The sequence below is a fragment of the Arvicola amphibius genome, chromosome 2 (genome assembly GCF_903992535.2).
Source record: "Arvicola amphibius chromosome 2, mArvAmp1.2, whole genome shotgun sequence".
Lineage (NCBI taxonomy): Eukaryota > Metazoa > Chordata > Mammalia > Rodentia > Cricetidae > Arvicola > Arvicola amphibius.
This window is the reverse complement of record NC_052048.2, coordinates 121,637,312-121,661,120: the sequence shown is the minus strand read 5'-3', so window position 1 is coordinate 121,661,120 and position 23,809 is coordinate 121,637,312. Positions and strand designations below refer to the sequence as shown.

The following is a 23,809-nucleotide window of genomic DNA, read 5'->3' as shown; positions in this document are numbered from 1 at the left end:
GTGTAGCATGTGTGGCTAGTGTATGACTATGTGTGTATGTGTGTAGCATATGTGTGGCTAGTGTATGTCTATGTGTGTATGTGTGTAGCATATGTGTGGCTAGTGTATGTCTATGTGAGTATGTGTGTAGCATATGTGTGGCTAGTGTATGTCTATGTGTGTATGTGTGTAGCATATGTGTGGCTAGTGTATGTCTATGTGTGTATGTATGTAGCATATGTGTGGCTAGTGTGTGTCTATGTGTGTGTAGCATATGTGTGGCTAGTGTGTGTCTATGTGTGTATGTGTGTAGCATATGTGTGGCTAGTTTATGTCTATGTGTGTATGTGTGTAGCATATGTGTGGCTAGTGTGTGTCTATGTGTGTATGTGTGTAGCATATGTGTGGCTAGTGTATGTCTATATGTGTATGTGTGTAGCATATGTGTGGCTAGTTTATGTCTATGTGTGTATGTGTGTAGCATATGTGTGGCTAGTGTATGTCTATGTGTGTATGTGTGTAGCATATGTGTGGCTAGTGTGTGTCTATGTGTGTGTAGCATATGTGTGGCTAATGTATGTCTATGTGTGTGTAGCGTATGTGTGGCTAGTGTTTATCTATGTGTGCATGTGTGTAGCATTATATGTGGCAGGTCTCTGGGATAGAACTCAAGTTGGGTTTCAGAGGCAAATGCCTCCACCTACTGAGCCATCCCACCAGTTCCTTAAGTTGGATATTTAGGCCCTTTTAAGCAGGAAGACAGGAGTCCAGGGGAGCAGATAGTTCAGGGGAAGTATTACTTAGATTAGTGAGTTTAAATGCTGGTGAGGTCCCTGAAGCATCCTGCAAGAGTTCATTGCTGTGGAGTGAACTAGAGTGAGCCAACGGCAGGAGAGTAAAGCGCTGTTAGCTTCTTCCTCTTGGGTCAGCAATGGGAGGGCGTGGAAGAAACAGCCTCCTTTCAATTTCTTATTTGAATAGTTATGTGCAAAATCTGCTGATTAGCCTGATGGGAAATTAAACAGATGAAATAGACGTCCTTGTTTGCTTGTTTTAAATGGTCACAACCATGAAAATACATTGACGATTGGCTCCTATGAGGCAGGCTTTTGAAAAGGCTCAGCAGGGTTGTTAACTAAAAGACTTGAGCAAAGTACCCAAGACAAACCAATCACTGGACGATGGACTACTAAGAAAGACTACTTCTGACAGGGTGGCTAGCATGAACAGAGTCTGGGCGGGGGGAGGTCTCCGTGATGCTGAGGTGATGCTCAGTGGTCCAGGGCCTCTAGATGCTCTCCACTCTCACCTGTGCTCTCCTCTGGCCTGCCTATGGCCTTTGCACGAGTATACATGCCTCTTTAGAGTTAGGTATGACGTGAAATCTATTCTAGGTATGTGGGTCACTCCCTTGATGTGGGCTAAGTTTAGCTGCAGAGGGAATGGCCTCATTATCTCGGTGTCACAAGTCCAAGTGCATCTGCTCACACTGGAGTGCTCGGAGCCTGGAAAGAGTATTTGTTCTGCACGGTCTCTGCTAGGCCTTGGTGACCTCATCTTTGTTTTAAAAGATCACTTCTCAAGTCTGTTAATTCCAAGCAATTTTTAATCTAAAGAAGGAGGGGCCAAGAAAGAGGACAGCGGGCAGGGAGGGTGGGTAACTATAACATAATACGAGCTGCATTACAAGGGAACATAGAACTGAAGGAAAATGTGAAGTTTCAATAATTTTCTCCATTTTTTGGTAGATTCCATCCCTTGCAGATGTTATTGTATTAATTTGATTTTTTTTTTAAAAAAAGATTTTAAGCCAGACAGTTGTGGTGCAGGCAGATCTCTGAGTTTGAGGCCAGCCTGATCTACTGAGTTCCAGGACAGCCAGGACTAGACACAGAAACACTGTCTCAAGAAAAAAAAGAAAAGAAAAAAGAAAAAAGAGAAGAAAGGAAAAGAAAAAAAGAAAGAAAAGAAAAAGGAAGAAAAAAAAAGAAAGAAAAAAATTCCAGGTCAGGATATGGTGGCACATATGGAGCCTTTAAGCCTCCAAGACAGAGGCAGGCAGATTGCTGTAAGTTCGAGGCCAGCTTGTTAAGCAGAGCGAGATACAGGCTAGCCAGGGTTGCAAGGTGAGACCCTGTCTCAAAGTCTTCATTCCTGTCTCCTAACCCAGAGTGTGAAGTGTAAAGCAAGGACTTTGTGTGTGTTGCTCTGGGTACTCTCAGCATAAACCACAGCGTTTGGCATGTGATACGTAGTCGGTAAATAGTAACTGGACAGGTGAGTGATGGCCCGGAAGATGTACATACTGCTTTAAGATGAAGGGTCTGGTGCAGTCATTCAGTCTGGTGGGAAATAGTGTTGGGAAGAAGAGAGGTCTTCACTGTTTGTTCTAATCAAAAGAGACTTCAAAGTGTCTCTTAAAATGCTAAGTATGAGAAAAATCAAGCTGGATATGGCAGATAGTGGCACCAACTTTTAAATGCCTTAGAAAAGCACTTAGGAAGCTGGGGAAGGCAAAGGCTGGCGGACCAAGTTCAAGGTCAGCCTGGGTCACGTGAGACCTAGTCTCAAAAGAACTGCCAATCTAGGAAGGAGTGCAGGCAGCAGACCTGAGGTTCTGTCTCAAATCCAAACCAAACCAAAACAAACAAGGAGAAGCAAAAGATGAGGAGTAGAAAAGAAAACCTCTGTAATGTGATCTTGGCCTACAATTATCTTCATTAATATACTATAACGCAGACGGAAATACGGATGTTAAAGGCATGTTGAAGTAATGAGAGCTAGGTTCATTCTCTCTTTTTTTTTTTTTTTTTTTTGGTTTTTCGAGACAGGGTTTCTCTGCAGCTTTAGAGCCTGTCCTGGAGCTAGCTCTTGTAGACCAGGCTGGTCTCGAACTCACAGAGATCTGCCTGCCTCTGCCTCCCGAGTGCTGGGATTAAAGGCGTGCACCACCACCGCCCGGCTTCATTCTCATTTTTTTAAAAAAAGTTTTATTTATTAATTATGTATACAGCATTCTGTCTGCATATATCCCTGCACACCAGAAGAGGGCATCAGATCTCATTACAGATGGTTGTGAGCCACCATGTGGTTGCTGGGAACTGAACTCAGGACCTCTAGAAGAACAGTCAGTGCTCTTAGCCTCTGAGCCATCTCTCTAGCCCCTCATTCTCATTTTTCAAAATTGCCCACTTTCCTCTGGAATGGAAATGTCAGTGGCAGAGGGACAGAGACACACAGCTCTGACCATCTTCCTCAGACACCTGAAAAGTTCTTTTCAGGAACTTCTTCAGGCAAAACTGGATCCTGGGTCACACGTTGGAAAAGAATTTCAGGAAAAGCCAGTGTGAAGCGGAGCTGGAGTTCAGTGAAAGAGACCAGAATACAGATTTGAAGGTCAAGGCTAAGGGAGAAGTGCCCGAGAAGAAAGCGCGACTGTCGGGCACCAGCCTCCACGAAGATACCACTTGCCAGGGCAGGGGTGTGGGGATCAGAAATGTAAGTAAAGAGCATGAAGATGTGAAAATAATAAAACAGAAAATAGAGAATAGTACCGGGAGAGAGTTCCAGTGAATACTGAAATCACCCTCGTTTAATTTCCAATTGCTTAAAATACCCCTGACCCCAAAAGGTAGGAGTAAGATAAAAAACTACATTAACATGATACAAGGAAATGAACAGACCAACTGAAGGTTGTGGGCTACATTCTTTTTTTCTTTCTTTTTCTTTTTGGTTTTTTGAGACAGGGTTTCTCTGTAGCTTTGGAGCCTGTCCTGGAACTAGCTCTTGTGACCAGGCTGGCCTCGAACTCACAGAGATCCACCTGCCTCTGCTTCCCGAATGCCTGGATTAAAGGCGTGCACCACCCACCGTCCGACTTAGTTTGTATTTTAAACACAGCATCTTTTTCTTTTCTTTTTCAAGACAGAGTTTCTCTGTGTGGCCCTAGTTGTCCTGGAACTCATTTTATAGACCAGGCTGGCCTTGAACTCAGAGATCTGCCTGCCTCTGCATATTGGGATTAAAGATGTGAGCCACAATGACTGGCTAAGAACAGCATCTTTGAAGATCAATAAAGAGACCTAAAACTGGAAGATGAAAGTTGACAGAAAACAAACGAAACAAAACAAACAGGCTTCTTTGGCAACTGGTTAAAGGCAAAACCAAAACAATTACCTTGACATCTTTGACATCATGTCGGACTCCAAAACATTTGGGGTCTTACTCACATTCATCAGGGATTTTAGGAATTTTGCATGACTGGCAGAAGCTTCCCAAATCTTGACATTTATGAGTTCACAAAGTACTTAGGACACAGCAAAGCCCTTGAGTCTGCCTCACAGTAGCTACCGACCTTGGTAATATGTTGGGGGAGAAATGGGAAGGCTGTGTAAAACACATGTTGAAATTCCTGAAAATTTAGTTTGAGGCCCAAGAGATGTTTGATGGAAAAAAGGAAGACATCTACTAGAACCATCTTATGAAGAGTTAAGGAACTGAGAAAGGAAGGAAGGAAAAAAGGAAGGAAGGAAATCAAGAGCATGAAGTAGGAAGAATTCGGATTCTTTTCCCCATATGTAAGCCTGAGATGTTCTCTATGGAGCCCAAGGCTTTGAAGTTCATGTCTCCCTGAATCTGCCTCCAGCAGCAGGATGGAGGGATCGCAACTTCCCTAGATCAGCCTCATGAAAAACATCAACAAGATGAGGGGTGTGTTCAGCTCACTGGAGAACAAGGTTTCTCGGTTCTAATCTTCGGGGTGGACCGTGGGCTGTCAGATCAGAGAGCTAAAGAGAGCGCCATGTTAAGATGGCGTCTTCCAAGTCGTCTTATTCACAAGACCCAGCTGGTATGCAAGGGCAGCCGGCCAGCAGCTGAGGATGACTTGAAGAGCCCAGGCATCCCGCTTGTGAGTTCATCTCAGGCCGTGGCTGTGCTCACATGGCTTCCCCTCCCCGGATAGTCTGGGTTGAGAAGATGCTTATACTCTGTAAGGCTACTTCACTCGAGCCGTGGGGAGAGAATGTGCTCAGAGTCCAGACAGTTATGGAATTCCCAGAATCCCTAACGGTCATCAGAGAATGGGTTTGATTTTTAGCTTTTAGCCAGAGCTGAAGTTCTGCAGCTGAGGAAAAGTCCTTTCGATTTGTTTGTTGACTCTGCTGTGGGAAAAACTGCCCGTGCACCTGGGCAGCAGTGACAACGACACCCATCTCCACTGGACGGTCCTTCCTTTCAGTATCCTTCTTCCCCCCAAGGCAGGACTAGGGCCATCTCAGGGCGCTGTAGTGAACACCAGATGGCCGTCTCCCAGTTTTAAAACCTGCACAGTTTTTGCTTTGATGTCACAAAGATTATTCTAACTAAAAATTGCTTAGAATGAGGGGCTGGTGAAGTGGCTCAGTGGGTAAAGGCGCTTTCTGTCCAAGCCTGCAGATTTGAGTTTGATATCTCTAACCCATGTAAAGGTAGACGGGAGAAGCGGCTCTTCAGTGTGGCTGTCTGATTTCCACATGTGAGCATGTAGTCCCCACACGTCATGTGTGCACACACGGTAATCATAACTAATGAAAACAACTGGAATGGAAAGTAGATCAATGGGGGTATTCCCTGGTCTCCAAGTCCAGCTGCTTCACAGGCTCTACTTATTCTCCTCAGAACAATCGCTTTTGGTTCCTCCTATTTCTCGTTATTCCCAGTCCTAGAAGAAGCCACTGTGAAAACCGTCCAGTGGAGATGGGTGGCTTAGGACACTAAGCCATAGCGGAGGGTAGCTGAGCAGGTTGGAATCATTTGGATGAACTGGTTTTGGAAACGTCTAGAAGTATGCATATGTGAAGACATACGTGTGGATTGCCACGGTGCTTGCGCTTTACCTGGAACTCCTTACTTGGTAGATATTTTAAAATGCTCTTATTTTTAAATTACGTGTATATGTTCATGCCTGTGTGTGGGTTTGTGCGCACAAGCACAATGCCAGGGCCGGCCAGAAGAGGGCAGCCTCACTGTGCTCAGCCATGGCAGCAAGTGCTCTTAACCGCTGAGCTGTCTCTCCAGACATGATATTTTAAATGGTAGAATAAACCTTCTGAATATTTCTGTTTTGAAGAGAGGTGTGGGCCTAAGAGTTCTATGTCCAATCAGATCATAAAAATCAAGACAACAATGTTACCTGACTACTATCTTAATTTAGGGTCTGTTGAAATGCCTTTTACCTTCGCTCAGTAAATAAAACGATCTTTAGAAGCGCTCCATTTCTCCACAGTTCTGTTTGAGTTTGACTCTTTGATTTCTAACCTATGAAATGAATCAGAAATGCGGAGCACCTCTGTACCAAGCATGTGTGTGGGAGGCTACTTCACTACATTTACTTCCTTCATACTCAAGACAGCTCCGTGAAGTAGCTGTCATCGGTACAATTACAGATGAGTAAACTACTAGCCAGAGGTTAGCCCGTTTGCCTATGTTCTTCATCTTATGGGAGAAAGCTAGGACTTGTACCCTACCTGACTCCAGATCTCTCTTGATTGATCTCTCTCCCAGTATTTAACCAGCAGGCGTTGTAGCATGCGCTCTCCCCCATGCTCTGGCCTGACTACTGAAGACAGCTCATATCAGAGCCAACAAACACATGGATCAGAACCAACTGTTAAAAATGTCACAACTCCAGAAAAAAAACCTTTGTCTTTTCAAAGAAATTCTTACTATTATTTATTACCTTTTGTTCCTCTTTCTCTCTCTCCCTCTCTCTTTCTCTCTTTGGTTTTTTGAGACAGGGTTTCTCTGTGTAGCTTTGGAGCCTATCCTGGAACTAGCTCTTGTAGACCAGGCTGGCCTCGAACTCACAGAGATTCTCCTGTCTCTGCCTTCTGAGTGCTGGGATTAAAGGCATGCGCCACCACTGTCTGCCTTATTATTCTTATTTTGAAAAAGACTTTATTTTTTGTTGTTTGTGTGTATGTGTATCTGTGTGATTGCATGTATACACATGTGTGCAACTGCCGTTGAATCAGAAGATGTCGGATCCCCTGGAGTTGGACTTACAGATGGTTGTGAGCTGCCTCACATAGGTGCTGGGAACTGGAGTCGGGTCCTCGAGAAGAGCCTCAAGTGCTCTTAAGCACTGAGTCAGCTATTTGGCCCCTGTCTCACTTTTTCACGTCTTTTGGGAAAAATAACTGAATTTCTTTATGTTCTGGGGATAATCAGAGATTTCTCTTCAGAGTCTTTATGTTCCAGAGATAATCAGAGAGGCCGTGGCATGCCATTTCTCTCACAGAATCTAGGTGCTGGATCATATGTTATTTTCCAAGTAGGTCTCATTGTTTTTTTCTCTTTTTCTTTTTGAGACAGGCTTTCTCTGTGTAGCCCTGGATCTCCCGGAACTCATTCTGTAGACCAAGTTGGCCTCAAATTCGGAGATCTGCCTGCCTCTGCCTCTCTGGGATTAATGGTGCGTGCCCCCACCACCCGGTTTAAGAGAGCCTCATTCTTACATACAGGGCTCTTTAGCGGTGGCCGTGTTCCGAGAACCCGTGAACCAACTGCTCGCTTTGTTGTTACCTTCTCCCTGGACAAACAGGGGTGGAGTCACCTAAAAGATTCCAGAACTGGGTAAAGGAAGCTTGTGAGTTTTCTCAAGGGCTTGTTTCCTCAAAGAAAGGAAAAGGCCAAGGGGAGAATGGTGCCATTTATAATAACTCACAGAAAGTCAAGGTCACTCTTCTGCAACTCTTCAGTTGCAGGCCCTGGCCTCAGAACTGAAAACTGGCTTCACAGAAGCGATGCAGGAACTGACGCGCATCCAGCATGGAGAATATGCTTTGGAAGAGAAGGTCAAGAGCTGCCGATGTTCCATGGAAGAGAAAGTCACCGAAATGAAGAATTCATTAAACTACTTCAAGGTGGGCGCCTTCTTTATTTCCCAGCTAAAATCATGCCGGGCCTAGTACCACATGCTGAAAATCTGCCCTTTCTCATAGCAGCCCAGGGCAAGACCTTGACCTCTGAGCCAATTGTCAGTCATCACGGAACAATATCTATCTCATGATTTCCGGTTTCTGAGCTCTGTGTTAAAATTAGAGGCCACAATGAGAGCAAACGTCATCCCTCATTCCCCATTCACTCCAAAGTATGCACCAGGTAAAGGCTTATGGGATACTGATGTGCTCTCTTACCCCGTTGTCTTAGTTAGGGTTTCTTTTGCTGTGCAGAGACACCATGACCACGGCAACTCTTATAAAAGAAAAATATTTAATTAGGGCTTGCTTCCAGTTTCAGAGGTTTAGTGCATGCGTGCATGCAAGCAGACAAGGTGCTGGAGGAGCTGAGAGTGGAGAAGGCAGGGACTGAGCATATCTGAGGCCTCAAAGCTGCCCCCCCACAGTGACACACTTCCTACAACAAGGCCAAAACTGCTCCAACAAAGCCACATCTCCGGTTAGTACCACTCCCTGTGAGCTTCTGGGGGCCAATTCCATTCAAACGACTGCTTCTTACATCGTAGGAAGAGCTGAGCAACGCAATGTCGATGATTCAGGCCATCACTTCTAAACAAGAAGAAATGCAGCAGAAAATCGAACAGCTTCAACAGGAAAAACGAAGAGAATCGCGGAAGGTTAAAGCCAAGTGAGTAGCTAGGGAATTTTACTCCAGGCAACCAATAGCAATGGCTCTTGCACAGAGGCCCTGCCCAATAGCAATGGCTCTTGCACAGAGGCCCTGAGAAAGCCTCCAGCTGTTAGCATGTAAGGAGTAGGCACCTGCGCAGCGTAGATCAGCCCGTGCTGGAAGAGATGAAGCCATACAAGCTGGTTAATACTGAGACTGGAGCAACAGTCCAGTGGTCTGGCTGCTCTTGCAGAGGACCAGAGTTTTCAGCTCCGAGCACCGCACCAGGTATCTCCCAAACGTCTGTACCTCTAATTCCTTTTCTGACCTCTGCAGGCAAATGGGCATGTACACACACACACACACACACACACACACACACACACGCACACACGCACGTACACACAGAGTATGCACACTTGTTATGCATCCATAAGACATTTTGAACACCAGAGCTTGGCTCTCCAGAACCCACATCATGTTAAGTGGAGGTACAGGCTAGCTAGTGAGACTAGTCATCTGGGTGAGGATTGAGTTTGAGGGAAAGACCCTGCCTCCATGAAACAAGGTAGATGGTGGTGGGGGACAATTCACAACTCCACATGCATGAACGCACACCTATATATATATATGTGCTCACATGCATGCACACACACACATGCACACACACACATACATACACACATCTGTGTGCCCTTGTGCACAAATGGAAAAAATGCTACTGTTTTCTGGTACTTGGGGTTGAGTTATTAAGTGAGTGAGTCATCCCAAGCAAATACCCAACACTGCCGAGTTTACAGACGGCGCTAAGAGCAAGGCATGGATGGTGAGCATGCCTTTAACCCTAGCAGTCAGCAGAGGTGGGAGAATCTACATAGCAAGTTTTGTTCTTAATAAGATAGTAGCTGGGCAGCTGCACGGAGACTCATGGAACACGTGTGACCAGGGCGGCGGGTGAACAGGCGGTGCAGCGGCGGGTTAACGGCACAGACACAGAAAATAGACATAAAACTTTATTAAAGGAGAGAGGGAGAGAGGGAGAGAGAGAGAGAGAGAGAGAGGGAGAGGGAGAGGGATAGACAGAGACAGAGACAGAGAGACAGAAAGAGAGGCGCGTGTGCACACGCAAAAGGGGGGCAGTGAGAAGAGAGAGAGAGGGAAGAGAAAAGATTCAGGATGACTCCAAGAGACCAGAGGTCGCTGGGAGTGGGCTTGGAAAGGGGCGGGGACCAAAAGAATAACAGCAAGGACCACACAGCAAGCCCCAGGCTAACCAGGGCAACATAGTGAGAGACCCAAGTGTCGAAAATGAACATCAAAACAAAATCAAAGATCCTGGTGATAGGGAAGTCAGTAATAGAAAAATAAGAATTAAAACATTTCTGTTAGAAGTAATTTAAAGAAACTGAAGTTGATGAATTAAGTTGAACCATTTGAACTGACTTCAATCATTTATAATTTATAAAAAATATTTATATGGTTCAACCTGTGTGTGTCTTGGCAACACATTAAAAACCTTCATTCTCTGGCATTATTCTGAATTGAGCCTCCCGGGTATTAATCTACCGGGTATTAAGAGCCAAAGCAACCTTTCTGTTTTCTCTTTTGCTAGGAAATCTCAAAAGGAAGAGCATGGCGCACAGGCCGGACCTGCATCTGCGCCTGCGCAAGCGCAAGGGAGCCCCTTCCGCTCCATCAATGCCCCCGAGTCGGGTCATCCCAGTGAAGACTTCACCAACATTTTGCCTTCTCAGACCTATGAAAAAGGTACAGCTCATAAACCATGGGGAATTAACCATCCTTCTTTCTCCTTGATTCCTAGGAATCGTGCCTTGCATCTTCACTAGGAGTCAATAAAATGCTTCCATACTGCTCAGAACTTTCCTGGTATCTAGAACTGGAAGGGACCAGATGACCCCTGGTTCCTGAGAGACTGCCCATTTTTAAATGTTTTGTGGAAAATACTAAGTTGACTTCTTCTAAGTGTTTAACTTAAAAACAATTTAGTTCTATCAATGCAATACCAACCATAAGAGAACTAGATTTTTTTAAAAGTAACTCTAAAAAGTTACTTGCTGGTGGTATAACTCAGTACCCATGTCTCTCTGGGAAGCCAGGCTGGTGTTGCGTGCAGACTAAAGCAGTCACCAGCCACTTCCTGACTGTACCGATGGCACGCTGGCGGCACCAAAGGAGTTGGCTTTTCAGGGGCTCTGTGATCCTGGACCTGTGCTCAAATCAGGAAAAGTAAACAAAACAGGACAAAATTTACTACATCATCATTATATTCTCAAAAGTGTCCAACAAAGCACCCACATCTAGAAAAATGACATTTCCATACATTACCATGGTCCGAGTCCTCCGCTTCTTGTTTTGGTCTTACATAAAAAGTCCTCCAAAACTAGGCTCGGTGATTTTTTCAGTCAAGTGTAAACGCCTCCACAGTAGGGTTGATGATTTTCCATCCTTGCAGCCCAAGAAGAAGCTGTTTTACCGATTCATAGACAGTAAGCGTGTTATGAATCACTGAACCTGACACCCGGAGACAAGTGTCTTTCACTTGGTGAACCGAGTACAGGGTTGCTTGGTTACTGGCCTTTTGCTGGTACATCTGAGTGCTCATTTTAGTCAGCAGTGAGTGCAGCCTGGGCAATGGCTGCTCCATCCATGTGGGAGGGACTTCCACAGGTGGTCCTGTGTTCTTGGCTCTATGGTGAGAAGAGCAAGACCTTGCAGGTGGAGAGCCAAAGTGGACTCAGAGGAGAGGTCAGACCAGTACAGGGTCTAGGGAAGCCGTGTGCATTCCCAGGAGAGAATCTTGGAAAGTAGATTTGCAAAGCAAATTTGTGCATCTCTGTATGATGTGTGACAGCCCTCTTGGGATTTTTTCCCTCGGGTTTTCCACCGAAAACAGGCAATCCAGGTGACTGCATTGCCCAACGCATTTATTTATTTAAAAATTTTTATTTGTTATTATTAGTTTGTACGATTGCAGGTGAATGTGGACCTCAGCATGGGTTTGGAAGTTAGTGGACAACTTTTGTCTGTGGCTCTCTCTTCCCACCATGAATTTCAGATCAAATTCAAGTCATCGGACTGGTGTGATAAGAACTTTCTCACAGGCTGGATTGAAGTGATCTGCTCACTGGCAGTCTCTTCTTTCCTCCTCATGAAAGAGACTGCTCATAGTTTGTCCTACCCCATTGCTGATTAAAGAATCAAACTCTCAGAAAAAGCTGGTTTATTCATTTTTTTAAAAAATGATACAGTGATGTGATTGCTGTCTGTTATCCTCAAACTTCATAGCTTCAAGGAGCAAACATTCATTACCTCAGTTTCTCTGAGCCAGGAATCTGGTCACAGTTGATCTGGGAACCACTCGCTTGGGTTCTGCCATGACGTAGATTGCTATCGAAGTGCTGGCCACAGCTGTTGTCATATGAGGGTTGTATTTCTTCTAGAGGACATCTTCTTCCAGATGTACCCACATGGTGGGGCAGTCCCTGTGACATGGGTATCTGTAGCATGACACCTGACTCACCCCAGGGTGTTGGTCTAACAGGATGTTCAAGACAAAACTATAGCTTTTTATCACCTAGTTTTGGAGGAAGCAACTCAGCCTTCCTGCCATAGTCTGTTCATCAGAAGATAATCATTAAATCCAACGCCACTCACAGGCAGGAATCCCAGGAAGGGGATGTCTAGGGGTAAGGACAACTGGGGAGCCATCTTAGACACTATTTGCCACAAATGGTTAACCCTTCTTTTCTCTTTTTTTAAAAAGAATATTTATTTTTAGTTATTTTAAATTCTCTCTCTCTCTCTCTCTCTCTCTCTCTCTCTCTCTCTCTGTGTGTGTGTGTGTGTGTGTGTGTGTGTGTAAGAGCAGCAGAGACATCAGATCTCCCAGGGTCTGGAGTTAGAGGCTGTTATAAAACACCCAATGTGGGTGCTGGGAAATGCACTGGGGTCCTCTGCAAGAGTAGTAGGTGCTCTTAACCCCAGAGCTGTCTCTCCAGGCCTGCCCTTCCTTTGAAAAGATCCCTTCTGTCTCTGTGTCCTCTGATGGGATGCTTCATTCATGTACCTTAGAATCAAAAGTCTGAAATGTCATCTATAATGAGATGATGCTCTTTTGTCAGGTTTATTTATCTTATGTGGATGAATGAATGTTTTGCTGACATGTATGTTTGTGTGCTACGTGTGCCTGGTGCACCTGGGCGTATGAAGCAGGAGATGGATCCGCTGGAACTGGAGTAATGGGGGATTGTGCACCACCGTATGGGTGCTGAGAACTGAACCCTTTCTTCTGCAAAAGCAACAGGACTCTTAACTCCTGATCCATATCTCCAGCCCCTGAAAATATCATTTTAAGGAACTAAGTAAGTCCCTTGGAATCTTCTAGCCTGAGAAGCCTTCAAGAAGATTTTTAAAGTGCAATCATCTCTGCCCCCCAATCCCTACTTCTTCAGAATCTCTGAGATCTAACCTAGGTCTCAGGCTGTGCATATTAGGTACAGTTCCTACCACCCAGTTATATCCCCTGGCCAAAGAAGTTGACTTTTATGGATGATGTGGTTCCACCAACCATTTCTTCTTTCTTATGTCCTACTTATTCAACCTTCCCAGTATTGGCACCTACTCTCGCAACTCCACTAAAGCTCTCTTCTTACCTGTTCTTGCCACATAGACTTTTTAAGATAAAGGTATAAAGATCCCATTTATTTATTTATGTATTTATTTATTTATTTGTTTGTTTGTTGGGGTGAGTATGCGGAAGTCAGATGGCAACTGTGCGAGAATCAATTCCCTCTTTGCTGGGGCTAGAACTCAGGTCATCAGGCTCAGCAACAAGTGTCTTTTCCCACTTGGCTAAAAGCAGTTTCTTTACTCCTATAGTCTTTAGGCCTTGCTCCCAACATATTCTGTGGCCTCTGGACCTTGATATTAGATCATCCCTCTCCTTGTGTTCTTCTGTCTCTTCTTTGCTAGTTCATCCACATCAGGCTACTTCTTGCCTCAGTGGTCCAATTAGATACAAATAGTGATGAAGCTGGGAAGGGTCTTATTTCATTGTGGCCCTGAAGGTGGGTTATCATCTGAAGCCTTGCTTTTTTAGAACCATCAAATAGCTCTAGGGCAATATGGAGAAAGAACACAAGAGGATGGGTTGGGGGGATCATGTGTAGTCAGGCAGTCTTAGTCAAATTGTAGTCTGGCTCTGAGGGTCTTGCTGGAGCTAAAGAGATGATGGTTTGCATGGCTTCTTGTTTCTGGAACTTTTGATGAGCTGAGAAGTGAAGTGACCCAGAGAAAGAAAGGCTCGAGGAGAAAACAAAGTTAGTTGGGGTTCTCACTAGACACCCCTTCAGGTTTACAGCAATGATGGAGGACTTTTAGGGGCCACTCCAGTGGTCCTCAATTGGATGCTGTAAAAGCTGGTGGTCGATTGGCTGTTGATGTTGATGTACCTATAGGTATAGAAAATGTCCGACTCTATTTTGGTGCCCTGTACCTTAAAGGGGGACAAGCAGAGCCAGGCAGGTAAATTTTGGACTAAACAACCGTGTATTGTGAATTTTATTTTATTTTATTTTTTAAAATATTTATTTATTTATTATGTATACAGCATTCTGTCTGCATGGATGTCTGCAGGTCAGAAGAGGGCACCAGATCTCATTACAGATGGTTGTGAGCCACCATGTGGTTGCTAGGAATTGAACTCAGGGCCTTTGGAAGAGCAGCCAGTGCTCTTCCTCTGAGCCATCTCTCCAGCGTATTGTGAATTTTAAACAGGGATTCTGTAGATGATCTCATGTCCGTGTGCAAAGGTGGATGGGAATCTGATTCGAGTTTAAGGCAACAGCAGGCAGATGCAGCATGGAGGCAGGGAAGCTGGGCCTCTACTCTTCCCGTTCACCCATCAGACACCAGTGGAGCCGAGTGAAGACTCAGCCCTCCTAGCAGAGGCAGCCTCTGTGACCCTGTTGCCATCCTAACGGGAGCATGGCTAGCAAACTCAGAAGAATAACAAGAAGACCAATGTGTGGATGGGATGGGGGTAGGGGAGACGATTCAAAAGCAAGCAGCAAGTGCGGGTTCAGAGAAATGCTCTGGGACTGTGTGCTCATAGAATGATTTGAGCTTTTACACCGAAATGGAAGCTGTTGGAAAGGCAGGCAGAGAAGAGAGCATCGAGCATCATCTCCTCACCGCCATCATCAGCACCACTGCCATCTGTATCACAGCTAAACAGTAAATTGCTCTTAAAGTATGCGGGGTACTACTTGAAGAACTTAGTGTTCAGCCTATTGGATTCTTACGGTAGTTGCTTGAAGTAGGCATCACTTGTTGGCATCTTTAACAGCTGAATAACTAGTCTGGCTCCATTATACTGCATCTCCCCCTGCTCCCTTGCTGGCATCACTCATGAAGCTATAAAATCTGTGAGTCATTTTCCTGTTTAATCCATGTTGGTAAAAAGGACGCTGAATAACGTTTTCCTTTTCTCTGCAGCCCAAGAGTCCAGGTCTGCTCATGTAGGAGAAGGCAACGTGAAGGGGATGCTGGGTCCTGGTAAACGCATCTTCTTGGTTTAACTTTGCATTATTATATGCATGTGGAATGTGTGTACACGCATGCTCCTGCACAGATGTGGAGGTCCGAGGACAACTCTGTGGAGCCCGTTCCCTTACTCCATCTTTATGGTTTCTAGGAACAGAACTCAGGCTGTTGGGCTTACAAGGCAAGTCCTTTCCCTGAGGAGTCAATAGCTGGTCCGGGCACCTTTCCTGCTCCACTAGCCCATCCTGAGTCAAGTAGGAAAGGACTCAGACATGTTAATCAGTTTCTTGACTCTGACAAAAACCTGAGAAAAACCTCTTCAGGGAGGTCGTTTTCTTGAGCTCCTGATTCCAAAGGTTTCGATCCAAGGTCAGCTCGTCTTGTCTCTGTGGACTTTGGATGAGCAGAAGAGCATGATGGGAAGGCTGTGGCTTAAGATGCTGCTTCCTTCCTGGCACCCAGGAAGCAGAGGAAATAATAGGAAGGAATGGGGGACAAGCTACACATTACTAAAGCATATCCCTAGTGTCCAATTTCTCCCACCTTTCATATTTTATCACCTCACAATAGTCTAAAAATGGAACCCATTGTTGGATTAACCTACTAGTGAGGTAGAGCCCTTCTTCTCCAGCCACTCCCCAAAGCCTTGTTCTGGCCACTGCCTGCATCACGGAGCACACCTCCAATCCAAGGTCTTGTGAGGACACTTGGCATCTAAATCACAGGAGTGAGCATCATTTTCACCTACGTTCCCACACAGGTGCTGGGGGAGGAGAATTGGTAACTGTGAGGAACAAATCAGGGTTTTTAATTCTTTCTTGTTCCAATTATTAATAATCTAACATTTGCTAAAGTCTCACAGGGGAATAGTCCATGATAATTTTTTTTTCTTCAGTTTTTCAAGACAGGGTTTCTTTGTAACTTTGCAGCCTGTCCTGCAACTAGCTCTTGTAAACCTGGCTGGCTTTGAACTCACAGAGATCCACTTGCCTCTGCCTCCTGTGTGCTGGAATTAAAGGTATGGGCCGCCACCACAGGGCTACAAATTTTTCTTGCATCACATACTTTATAGTTTAATCCAAAATCTACTCTATTGATAATTCACCAGAACTTATACATTAGTTAATCTTCCCTCCATTCTTTCCTTTTCCTGTTTCTTCCAACTTAGCATCCATAGGATAAAGGGACCAAATAGCAAACAGAACATCCTGTACCACTACCCAGATGCCTTTGGTACCTTTCCTTCTCTCCTTTCTGTACTTCCTCCTAAAAGTGCTGCCGTCGCCCCCTGTGTTTACCTGAAGGCAAATAGATCCAGGGAGTCAAATGTGTTGCATTAAATCACACTATGCTATAAATTTCCTAGTCTAGTAGTCTAGTCTACTGGGTCAGAGTCTTGTGTGTGTCGCCTGGCTGTCCCTGACCTTTCTACAAAGCTAAGGACCTCCTGAACCTCCTGCTTCTATTTTCCAAGTTAAGTACAGGCATGACTACCATGCTGGGATTTAAAAAATTCCTTATTTTATGGACCAGAGAAAAAGAGAGATGAGAAGTGACTGATTGCAGTTTGGGAAATTTTTAACCCTTCCTTGACATACTTACTCTTTTAGGGATGAGGTACCCATCTTGCTAGCAGTATATTAGTTAATATTTAGTAACAAACACTAGTTTCTTCCTCTCTTTTTCCTCCCTCCTTCCTCCCTCCCTCCCTCCCTCCCTCCCTCCCTCCCTCCTTCCTTCCTTCCTTCCTTCCTTCCTTCCTTGCTTGCTTTCTTCTTTTCTTTTTCCAAGACAGGATTTCTCTGTGTAACCCTGGCTGTCCTGGAACTTGTTTCGTAGACTAGGCTGACCTTAATTAAACTCACAGAGATCTCCCTGCCTCTGCCTCCTGAGTGCTGGGATTAAAGGCATGTGCCCCTCACCTCCTGGCTATTTTCTTTTTCAAAAAAAGAAAGTTCTTGGGGCTGGAGAGATGACTTAGCAGTTAAGAGCACTGGCTGCTCTTCCAGAAGTCCTGAGTTCAATTCCCTGTAACCACATGGAGGCTCACAACCATCTGTAATGAGATCTGGTGCCCTCTTCTGGTGTGTAGGCATATATGCAGGAAGAACACCGTATACATAATAAATAAATAAAGTATTTTTTTACAAAAAGCAAATTATTTATAGCAGGCATTGTTTTTCAGGGGTGACCCCAACAAATCCAGAAGCAGATGAAAACCTTAAGCCTTCTCTCTCAGCTGAGATCCAGTCTAAGGGCCATCACACACCCGGCCTGTGGAGACAGCCCAAGGAGGGCAAAGAGTGGGGCGAGGAGTATGTCACAAAAGATCACCCAGATAAACTCAAGGAGGCTGGCCAGGGCAGACACAGTTCCCTGGAAAATGTCTTATGTGAAACCTCTCTAGCTGGTAAGTTCTGAGGGGGGACATGAGGGGCAATACAAGAGAATAAGATGTGTGAGGGCTTGGAACAGAGGGCTGGAACCCAGGTGGTGTGGATGGAGTGAACATGTGACACCACCTTGTATCTTCTCGGGACGAAGCCCCTAGTGCCTACAGAGGTGACTCAGCAGAGGTCACATACTCCACCTTGACTCTGGGTACTTATGGCACTCTGCATGGTAGTGCTTCGGCAAAAAAGAAGAAAATGCTGAGGTTCTTAGAGAATATCTATTTAGTCAGCGATATTGAATTTTTCATATGCCAATCACTTATTAACAGTCTGCTGCCAAAATGTCGAACACTACAACAAGCTCTTGTTTTCCTTCCTCCTCCTCTCTCCTTCCTTTCCTTCATATAGTAAATGAGTACTAGCAATAGCATTCTTCACTTTTGGGGGGGGAACAATCTTTCTTAATATTATTTTAATCAAATACATGAAAGTTAAATAGAACTAAAAGCTTTTAAATTATTATTAACAAGAAACAAGAGCAGCCACTTTGAATTCTTTTTGATAGTTTCTCTTGGTACTTGTGTCTTAATGCTTTGTGGTTGTTGCTGTGTAGAACACCACAACCAAGGCAAAGAAATCACTTAATTTGACGTTTAGTTTCAGAAGGTTAGAGGTCATGATGGAGGAGCAACAGCAAGGCTGAGAGCTCACATTCTGACCCACAGCCAGGAGTCAGAGAGAGGGATCACTGGGAATCACATGAGGCCTTTGAAATAGCAAAGCCTGCCCCCAGTAACACACTTCTTCCACATTTCCAATTCTTCCCAAACAGTTCTACCAATTGTGGGCCAAGTATTCAAATATATGAGCCAATGGGGGCCATTCTCATTCAAACCACCACAAATTGATTCATATTTTATGCTATTTTGTAAACAATACTTTGTTGAAAGTTAATTTACATAGACCAAAATTCATGGAGCCACATTTAAACTTAAAATTTGTAGCACGTCTGTGTATATGTGGTGTATATGTACAGGTATGTATGTACAGTGATGTGTGCTAGTGTGTGAGGATGGGGATTATGTGGTAAGTGCTCTAACTACTGAGCAATCTTGTGGGCCTCAGCTTATGACTTTAAAGAACTATTTTATTACTTCTTTGAGAGTTTATTTTGGTCATATTTACCCTCATCCTCTAGCTCCTCCCAGGCGCACTCCTCACTGCTCTACCCCCTGAAAACTCTGTGTCCTCATTTTGTTTTGTTTTTATAAAATATCCACTTCGTGCTGTTCATAAGCTCCAGGCTATGGGGCTCGGCTGTACCTTTAAGGAGAACCCACTTGCCCTCCCAACTTGACGTTTGAAAAAGAATATTGACTGTGATCACTATCAAGATCAACATACGTATTTCTCGTATGCTAGGAATTTCGCTCCTCTTCATTTTAGTCAGCACCTATGTCGAGAACCACGGTGCCTGCTGTATGGTTGCGTCTGTTCTTGAACTTCATATCAATGAATGGGATGATACTTTATACTTTGTGTATTCTCTTTTGCTTGGTGTCTTTTTTCTCAATATGTGTTTTTGAGATTCATCTACATTGTTGCATGTAATTCATTTAGTAGTTAGTTCTTTTTTATTAACCACACTGGTGTCATTATCACATTTTCATAAATTCATAATCCAGAGCTGGAGAGATGGCTCAGTGGTTAAGAGCACTGGCTGCTCTTCCAGAGGACCTGAGTTTGCTTCCAACACCCACACGGAAGCTCACAACCAGTGCTGAGACTTTTGATTGTCTTAATGTAATAAAAACTCTATCATTTATATCTTTTTCTCTTTAAAGCATTTGCTTAGAGACCTCAGACACCTCACTCCCACTGTGGCCCATCACATTGCTGTCACTCTGGCTTAATGGAAAACCATTTTCTCTCCTCAGTGTGTGAAGCAGTTCTTCCTGTCTTTCAGCTCCTAACGTTGCTATTGGGAAGCCCAGCCTTGCTCTCATCTTCAGTTCTTTGAATGTGATCCAGCATTGCTGTCTGGTAACATTATTTTTAAAGCCAGGAATCGAATCTATTATATAAAATACTAAATCACACACACATACACACATACACTTTACTTTGAGCAAGCCAGAAGACAACTTTTGAGAGGCAGTTCTGTCTTTTTGCCATTTAGGTCCTGAGGGTTGAACTCAGGTCCTTAGGTATAGCAGCAAGTGCCTTTGCCCTCTGAGCCATCTTGCTGACCCCTCCATCTGGTAACTTTTAGGGTCTTCCCTTTATTCCTGAAGTGATGCCGCTTCCCAAGGATGTGGTGGTCCTCATGATGAAGTGCGATCTTTTTTATTATTTATGCAGAGAACAACGGGTCTCTCTGGTAGCACATGTCCTGGGGTGCTCCCCTCCCCATTAATTTTGTAATATCATCTGAGCCATAGTTTTCCTTTTCTTTGGTGCTTCTAATTTAGTGTTGGGTTCCCTGACTTCATTTTTCCACAGGCCAAATTTTTCTTCAATGTGCCTTTCTCTTCTGTGCTTGGCTTCCTCTGAGGTAGAGTGAAGTGAGGTGTCTTTGACTCGATCCACCCTTAAATTTGTCTATGTTTTTAAAAATGTCAAGAAGTTTCTTCTTTTAAAACAGCATCCAGTAATTGTTAAGTGGCTACAATATTTTGCATATCTTTTTGAGAATATTAAGTTTAAGATTTAATTTTTGCATACATGTGCATTTGTTTCCTCTCCCCTATGGTATAATCTTATTCAAATGTCCCAGTATCTTTAATTGCTTATGTGGTCAAGAAATATTATCCCCAAAAGAAAGACACAAAATGAAAAGAAGGAAGGAAGAAAGAATGAAACAAACACCCTGCCCCCATATAACCTGGAATTTTGTATTATCCAAGCTTGTCAATAGTGAGCTATTAGGTAGCAAAGTTTGTTAAGCATTTTCTTTTGGCCAACAAATCTCTCCTCTGACACAAATAATCCCAATCAGACCAAATCAAACCGAATTCAAAGATTCCCAGATTTAATAGATGGCAACAGATGACAGTACTCCCGGGTGGCCCCAGGAAAACATAGAGAGGGAAAGAGAATAAAGGGGAGACCATGCGAAGCCCGGAGACCATGTGTTCATGGGGGGGGGCAGTTTAAATAGCCTGTGGGAGTGGTCTTGACCTTCCCTGGGGAGGGGTCACTGTTTGGTGGGCTTTCTTGGAGGTGGAGTCTGGACTGAGGCCATTCCCAGGGGAGGGAGTTTATGCCGGGAGCTGGGGTGAAGCCCCCAGCTAAATATTCCAGACTTTTTTTTTTAAATAAAGGGGTACCAGGAAGCTGAGGTGACGCTTCCGACCAAACAAAGTTGCATATTGGTAAGTGATCTCTTTATGTCCATATCTTAGTGTGGTATCCTGTCCTACTTGGGAAGTTCAGTGCATCAAGTGGCAGGCTGCCCAAGTGTTTAAGCCAGGCTGCTGGCACTCTGGGACCTGAGGGGGAATGTGGTCAAGGGGTTTCTCTTTCTCACTGGCTGCTGATTCTGCTTTCTACATCTTTAGCTCAGACAAGGGTTTCACTAATGCTGCTTCTCCCATTTCTTATGGGGTGAAGCCAGGGTATACCAGTCTGCAAGTGCAACCTGGAGGCTCATGCCATTGGTGCAGATTTACCTCACTTGCTTCCGCGGCTCCAGGCTCAGCCTCTACTGCTTCTTAGCGGCTTCTCCGTCTTTGGACACATGATGCTGTGTCCTTTGCTTTGCTTGATGAATCTTATGCTTCTGTTCTGCTTTTCATCTTGCCCAAATATGCTGATGCCTTTCTCTCCCTCCCCCTCTCACCTCTGTCACTCCCTTCCCCCCCCCCTCAAGGGCTGGTTAAATATCTGAAGATGACCTTGGATTTCTGATCTTCCTGCCTTCCCTTCAACTCCTGGATAACAAGCGTGCGCCACCAGGCCTGCTTTATGTGATCCTAGGGGGACACTGCCAACTGAGCTTTTCCGTGTGTTTTTATCGATTTCTTGCCTGGCTTAGTGTTTGGGAGGGAGTTGGTTAACAACAACAACAAAAAAACCCCGTTGGGTTTGTTTTAAAGCAAAAAGGCAGACTGTGGCTCTGGAGCTGCTAGAATCTGAGCGGAAGTACGTCATCAACATCTCTCTGATCCTGAAGATAAAGGCAACGTTCCAGGGCTCCGATGGAAAAAGGAACTCCAAGGAGAGAAGGTACCCATGTGCTCATTGCCTTTGCTTTTCAGATTGAGTAAAATTTAAGGTAAGTTCTTCACCGTTTCCACTTTGGGAATACTGGGGCCTAGAGAGTCCCAGAAACAGCCTTTAGGAGAGGATATATAGGCAGTGATGGCGAGTCTCAAACTTCAGTTCTCAGCAGGTGGATAATGAGATAATGGGGCTTTCAGTCTATGATATGTCTGTCTGGAATTTAAAGTGAGGTGTTGTGTGTCCTCAGGGGTGATAGACTCCCTCCAAGTCCCAGGAAATGGGAACACTGAGTACCAAGGGCCATTAGACAATGCTAACCTGCTGATAGAACTCAGGCGATCCCATAGCACCAGGTACTGCGTGAGAGTGCCGGCCTAGGTGTGTGTTTTGGGGGGTGGGGGAGTAGTGCTTCCAGCATGCTGGGCCTAATGTCACGACTCCCTCTGTTAGGAGAGAACAGGAAAGAGAAAAGTAAGGCTCAGAGGAAAGGACTAAGGTTTAAAAATGAGCTAATTCAGAGTGAAGCAAGGAAAAGAACAATCCTGATGAACGGGAAGTTGGATTATGTGGTGTTATTCCTGCAAGCATTTTTTTCATAAGGTGGTGAACAGTTCATTCATCTACCCAACGAAGCTCCCACTGTTCTGTTCCTTATGCTCCTCCCATTTTACTTGACTTTACCACCATGAGATACCCCTTCTACCCAAATCTAAACCCGAACATCCACTCCTATCTAAATGACTGAGGTGAGGAACTGTTCCCCGACATCTCTCAAGGGTCTTGACTGATCCCGAGGATTATTTTAGTACAGAATGGAGGTAGACAAAGCATAGAGAACAGAAGGGTTGACATGACCAAACCCTTGCTTACAATGATGGCTCTAGACTTTTGCTTCACCTTTCCTTGGCAGCCTGGATTTTGTTTCTTCCTACTCCATCTGGCCCCTTGATTTCCCACCCAGCGACTCCGGAACAGCCTGGCTTACTCTCCCACCTGTTCCTCTGGGGCTCCAGGAAGGTTCTGGACTCTAGATTTTTTTTTTTTAGAGACAGGGTTTCTCTGCAGCTTTAGAGCCTGTCCTGGAGCTAGCTCTTGTAGACCAGGCTGGTCTCGAACTCACAGAGATCCACCTGCCTCTGCCTCCCGAGTACTGGGATTAAAGGCGTGCACCACCACCTCCCGGCTTGGACTCTAGCTTTTTTGTTTTGCCAAACACACTCTCAGTTTCCGTGACTCGGATGGAAAGAAATCGACCTTTTGGTGTGACTTTGCTTCTGTACCTAAGATCCTAAGTAGCAGCATCTCTTTCTGGTTTCCATGAATCTGGGCCTCTTGGATAAAGGTGGGAAATAAGCTTTTGTCCTGGAACAGTGTCCTGGGTCCTCTGCTCTACACTTGATCTGGATCTTCACAACTCTTTGCCAGCCCTGGGGCAGAGCACTTAGCTACCATTCAGGAAGCCTGGGCGCTAGCTCCACACTGGAAAAAGAATGGTCACAACTCTGTGATGTCTCTAAGGTCTAGAGATGCTCACAGCCACATGGCCTGTTAGTACCAGAAGTCAAAGGCAGACCTACTTGACCTGTCCCCTGAGCTCTTTCCAAGCCCCCCAGTTTTTCTAAGGGTCTCATGGCTTCTAGGATACCATTTTTATCAACAGTAATGCATTAGGGCTTTTGGAGAACCAGATGCATTGAATGCATCACTTCCTATTTCAGAATTTAGGCTTTTCCAACAAGTCTTACTTCAGATCTCTGTTGATGTGTCAAACAGGGATGCTAAATACATTCCTAGCTCCCTGAATAGTCAAGTCCTCTTTACTTAGTCAGCTCACTTGTGGTGTTCTCTATCATTGAGGACTGAGTGGACCTATAATCTTATGCAATTAAAAATAAAAAGGCTACGGTCGGGTGGTGGTGGCACATGCCTTTAATCCCAGCACTCAGGAGGCAGAGGCAGGCGGATCTCTGTGAGTTCGAGGCCAGCCTGGTCTACAAGAGCTAGTTCCAGGTCAAGCTCCAAAGCCACAGAGAAACTCT

General features: G+C 44.8%; 1 protein-coding gene across 2 annotated transcripts in view; it reads left to right on the top strand.

Annotated features, from left to right (window-relative positions):
* Window positions 1-23,809, top strand: part of Arhgef33 (Rho guanine nucleotide exchange factor 33) — a 51,171-nt gene that overhangs the window by 1,720 nt on the left and 25,642 nt on the right. For both annotated transcript variants that reach the window (XM_038320790.1, XM_038320791.1), the window contains exons 3-8: window positions 7,719-7,883; window positions 8,486-8,607; window positions 10,202-10,356; window positions 15,106-15,165; window positions 17,339-17,563; window positions 21,644-21,773. In XM_038320790.1, the coding sequence (XP_038176718.1) occupies window positions 7,719-7,883; window positions 8,486-8,607; window positions 10,202-10,356; window positions 15,106-15,165; window positions 17,339-17,563; window positions 21,644-21,773 (857 nt within the window). The remainder of the gene's footprint in view (window positions 1-7,718; window positions 7,884-8,485; window positions 8,608-10,201; window positions 10,357-15,105; window positions 15,166-17,338; window positions 17,564-21,643; window positions 21,774-23,809) is intronic.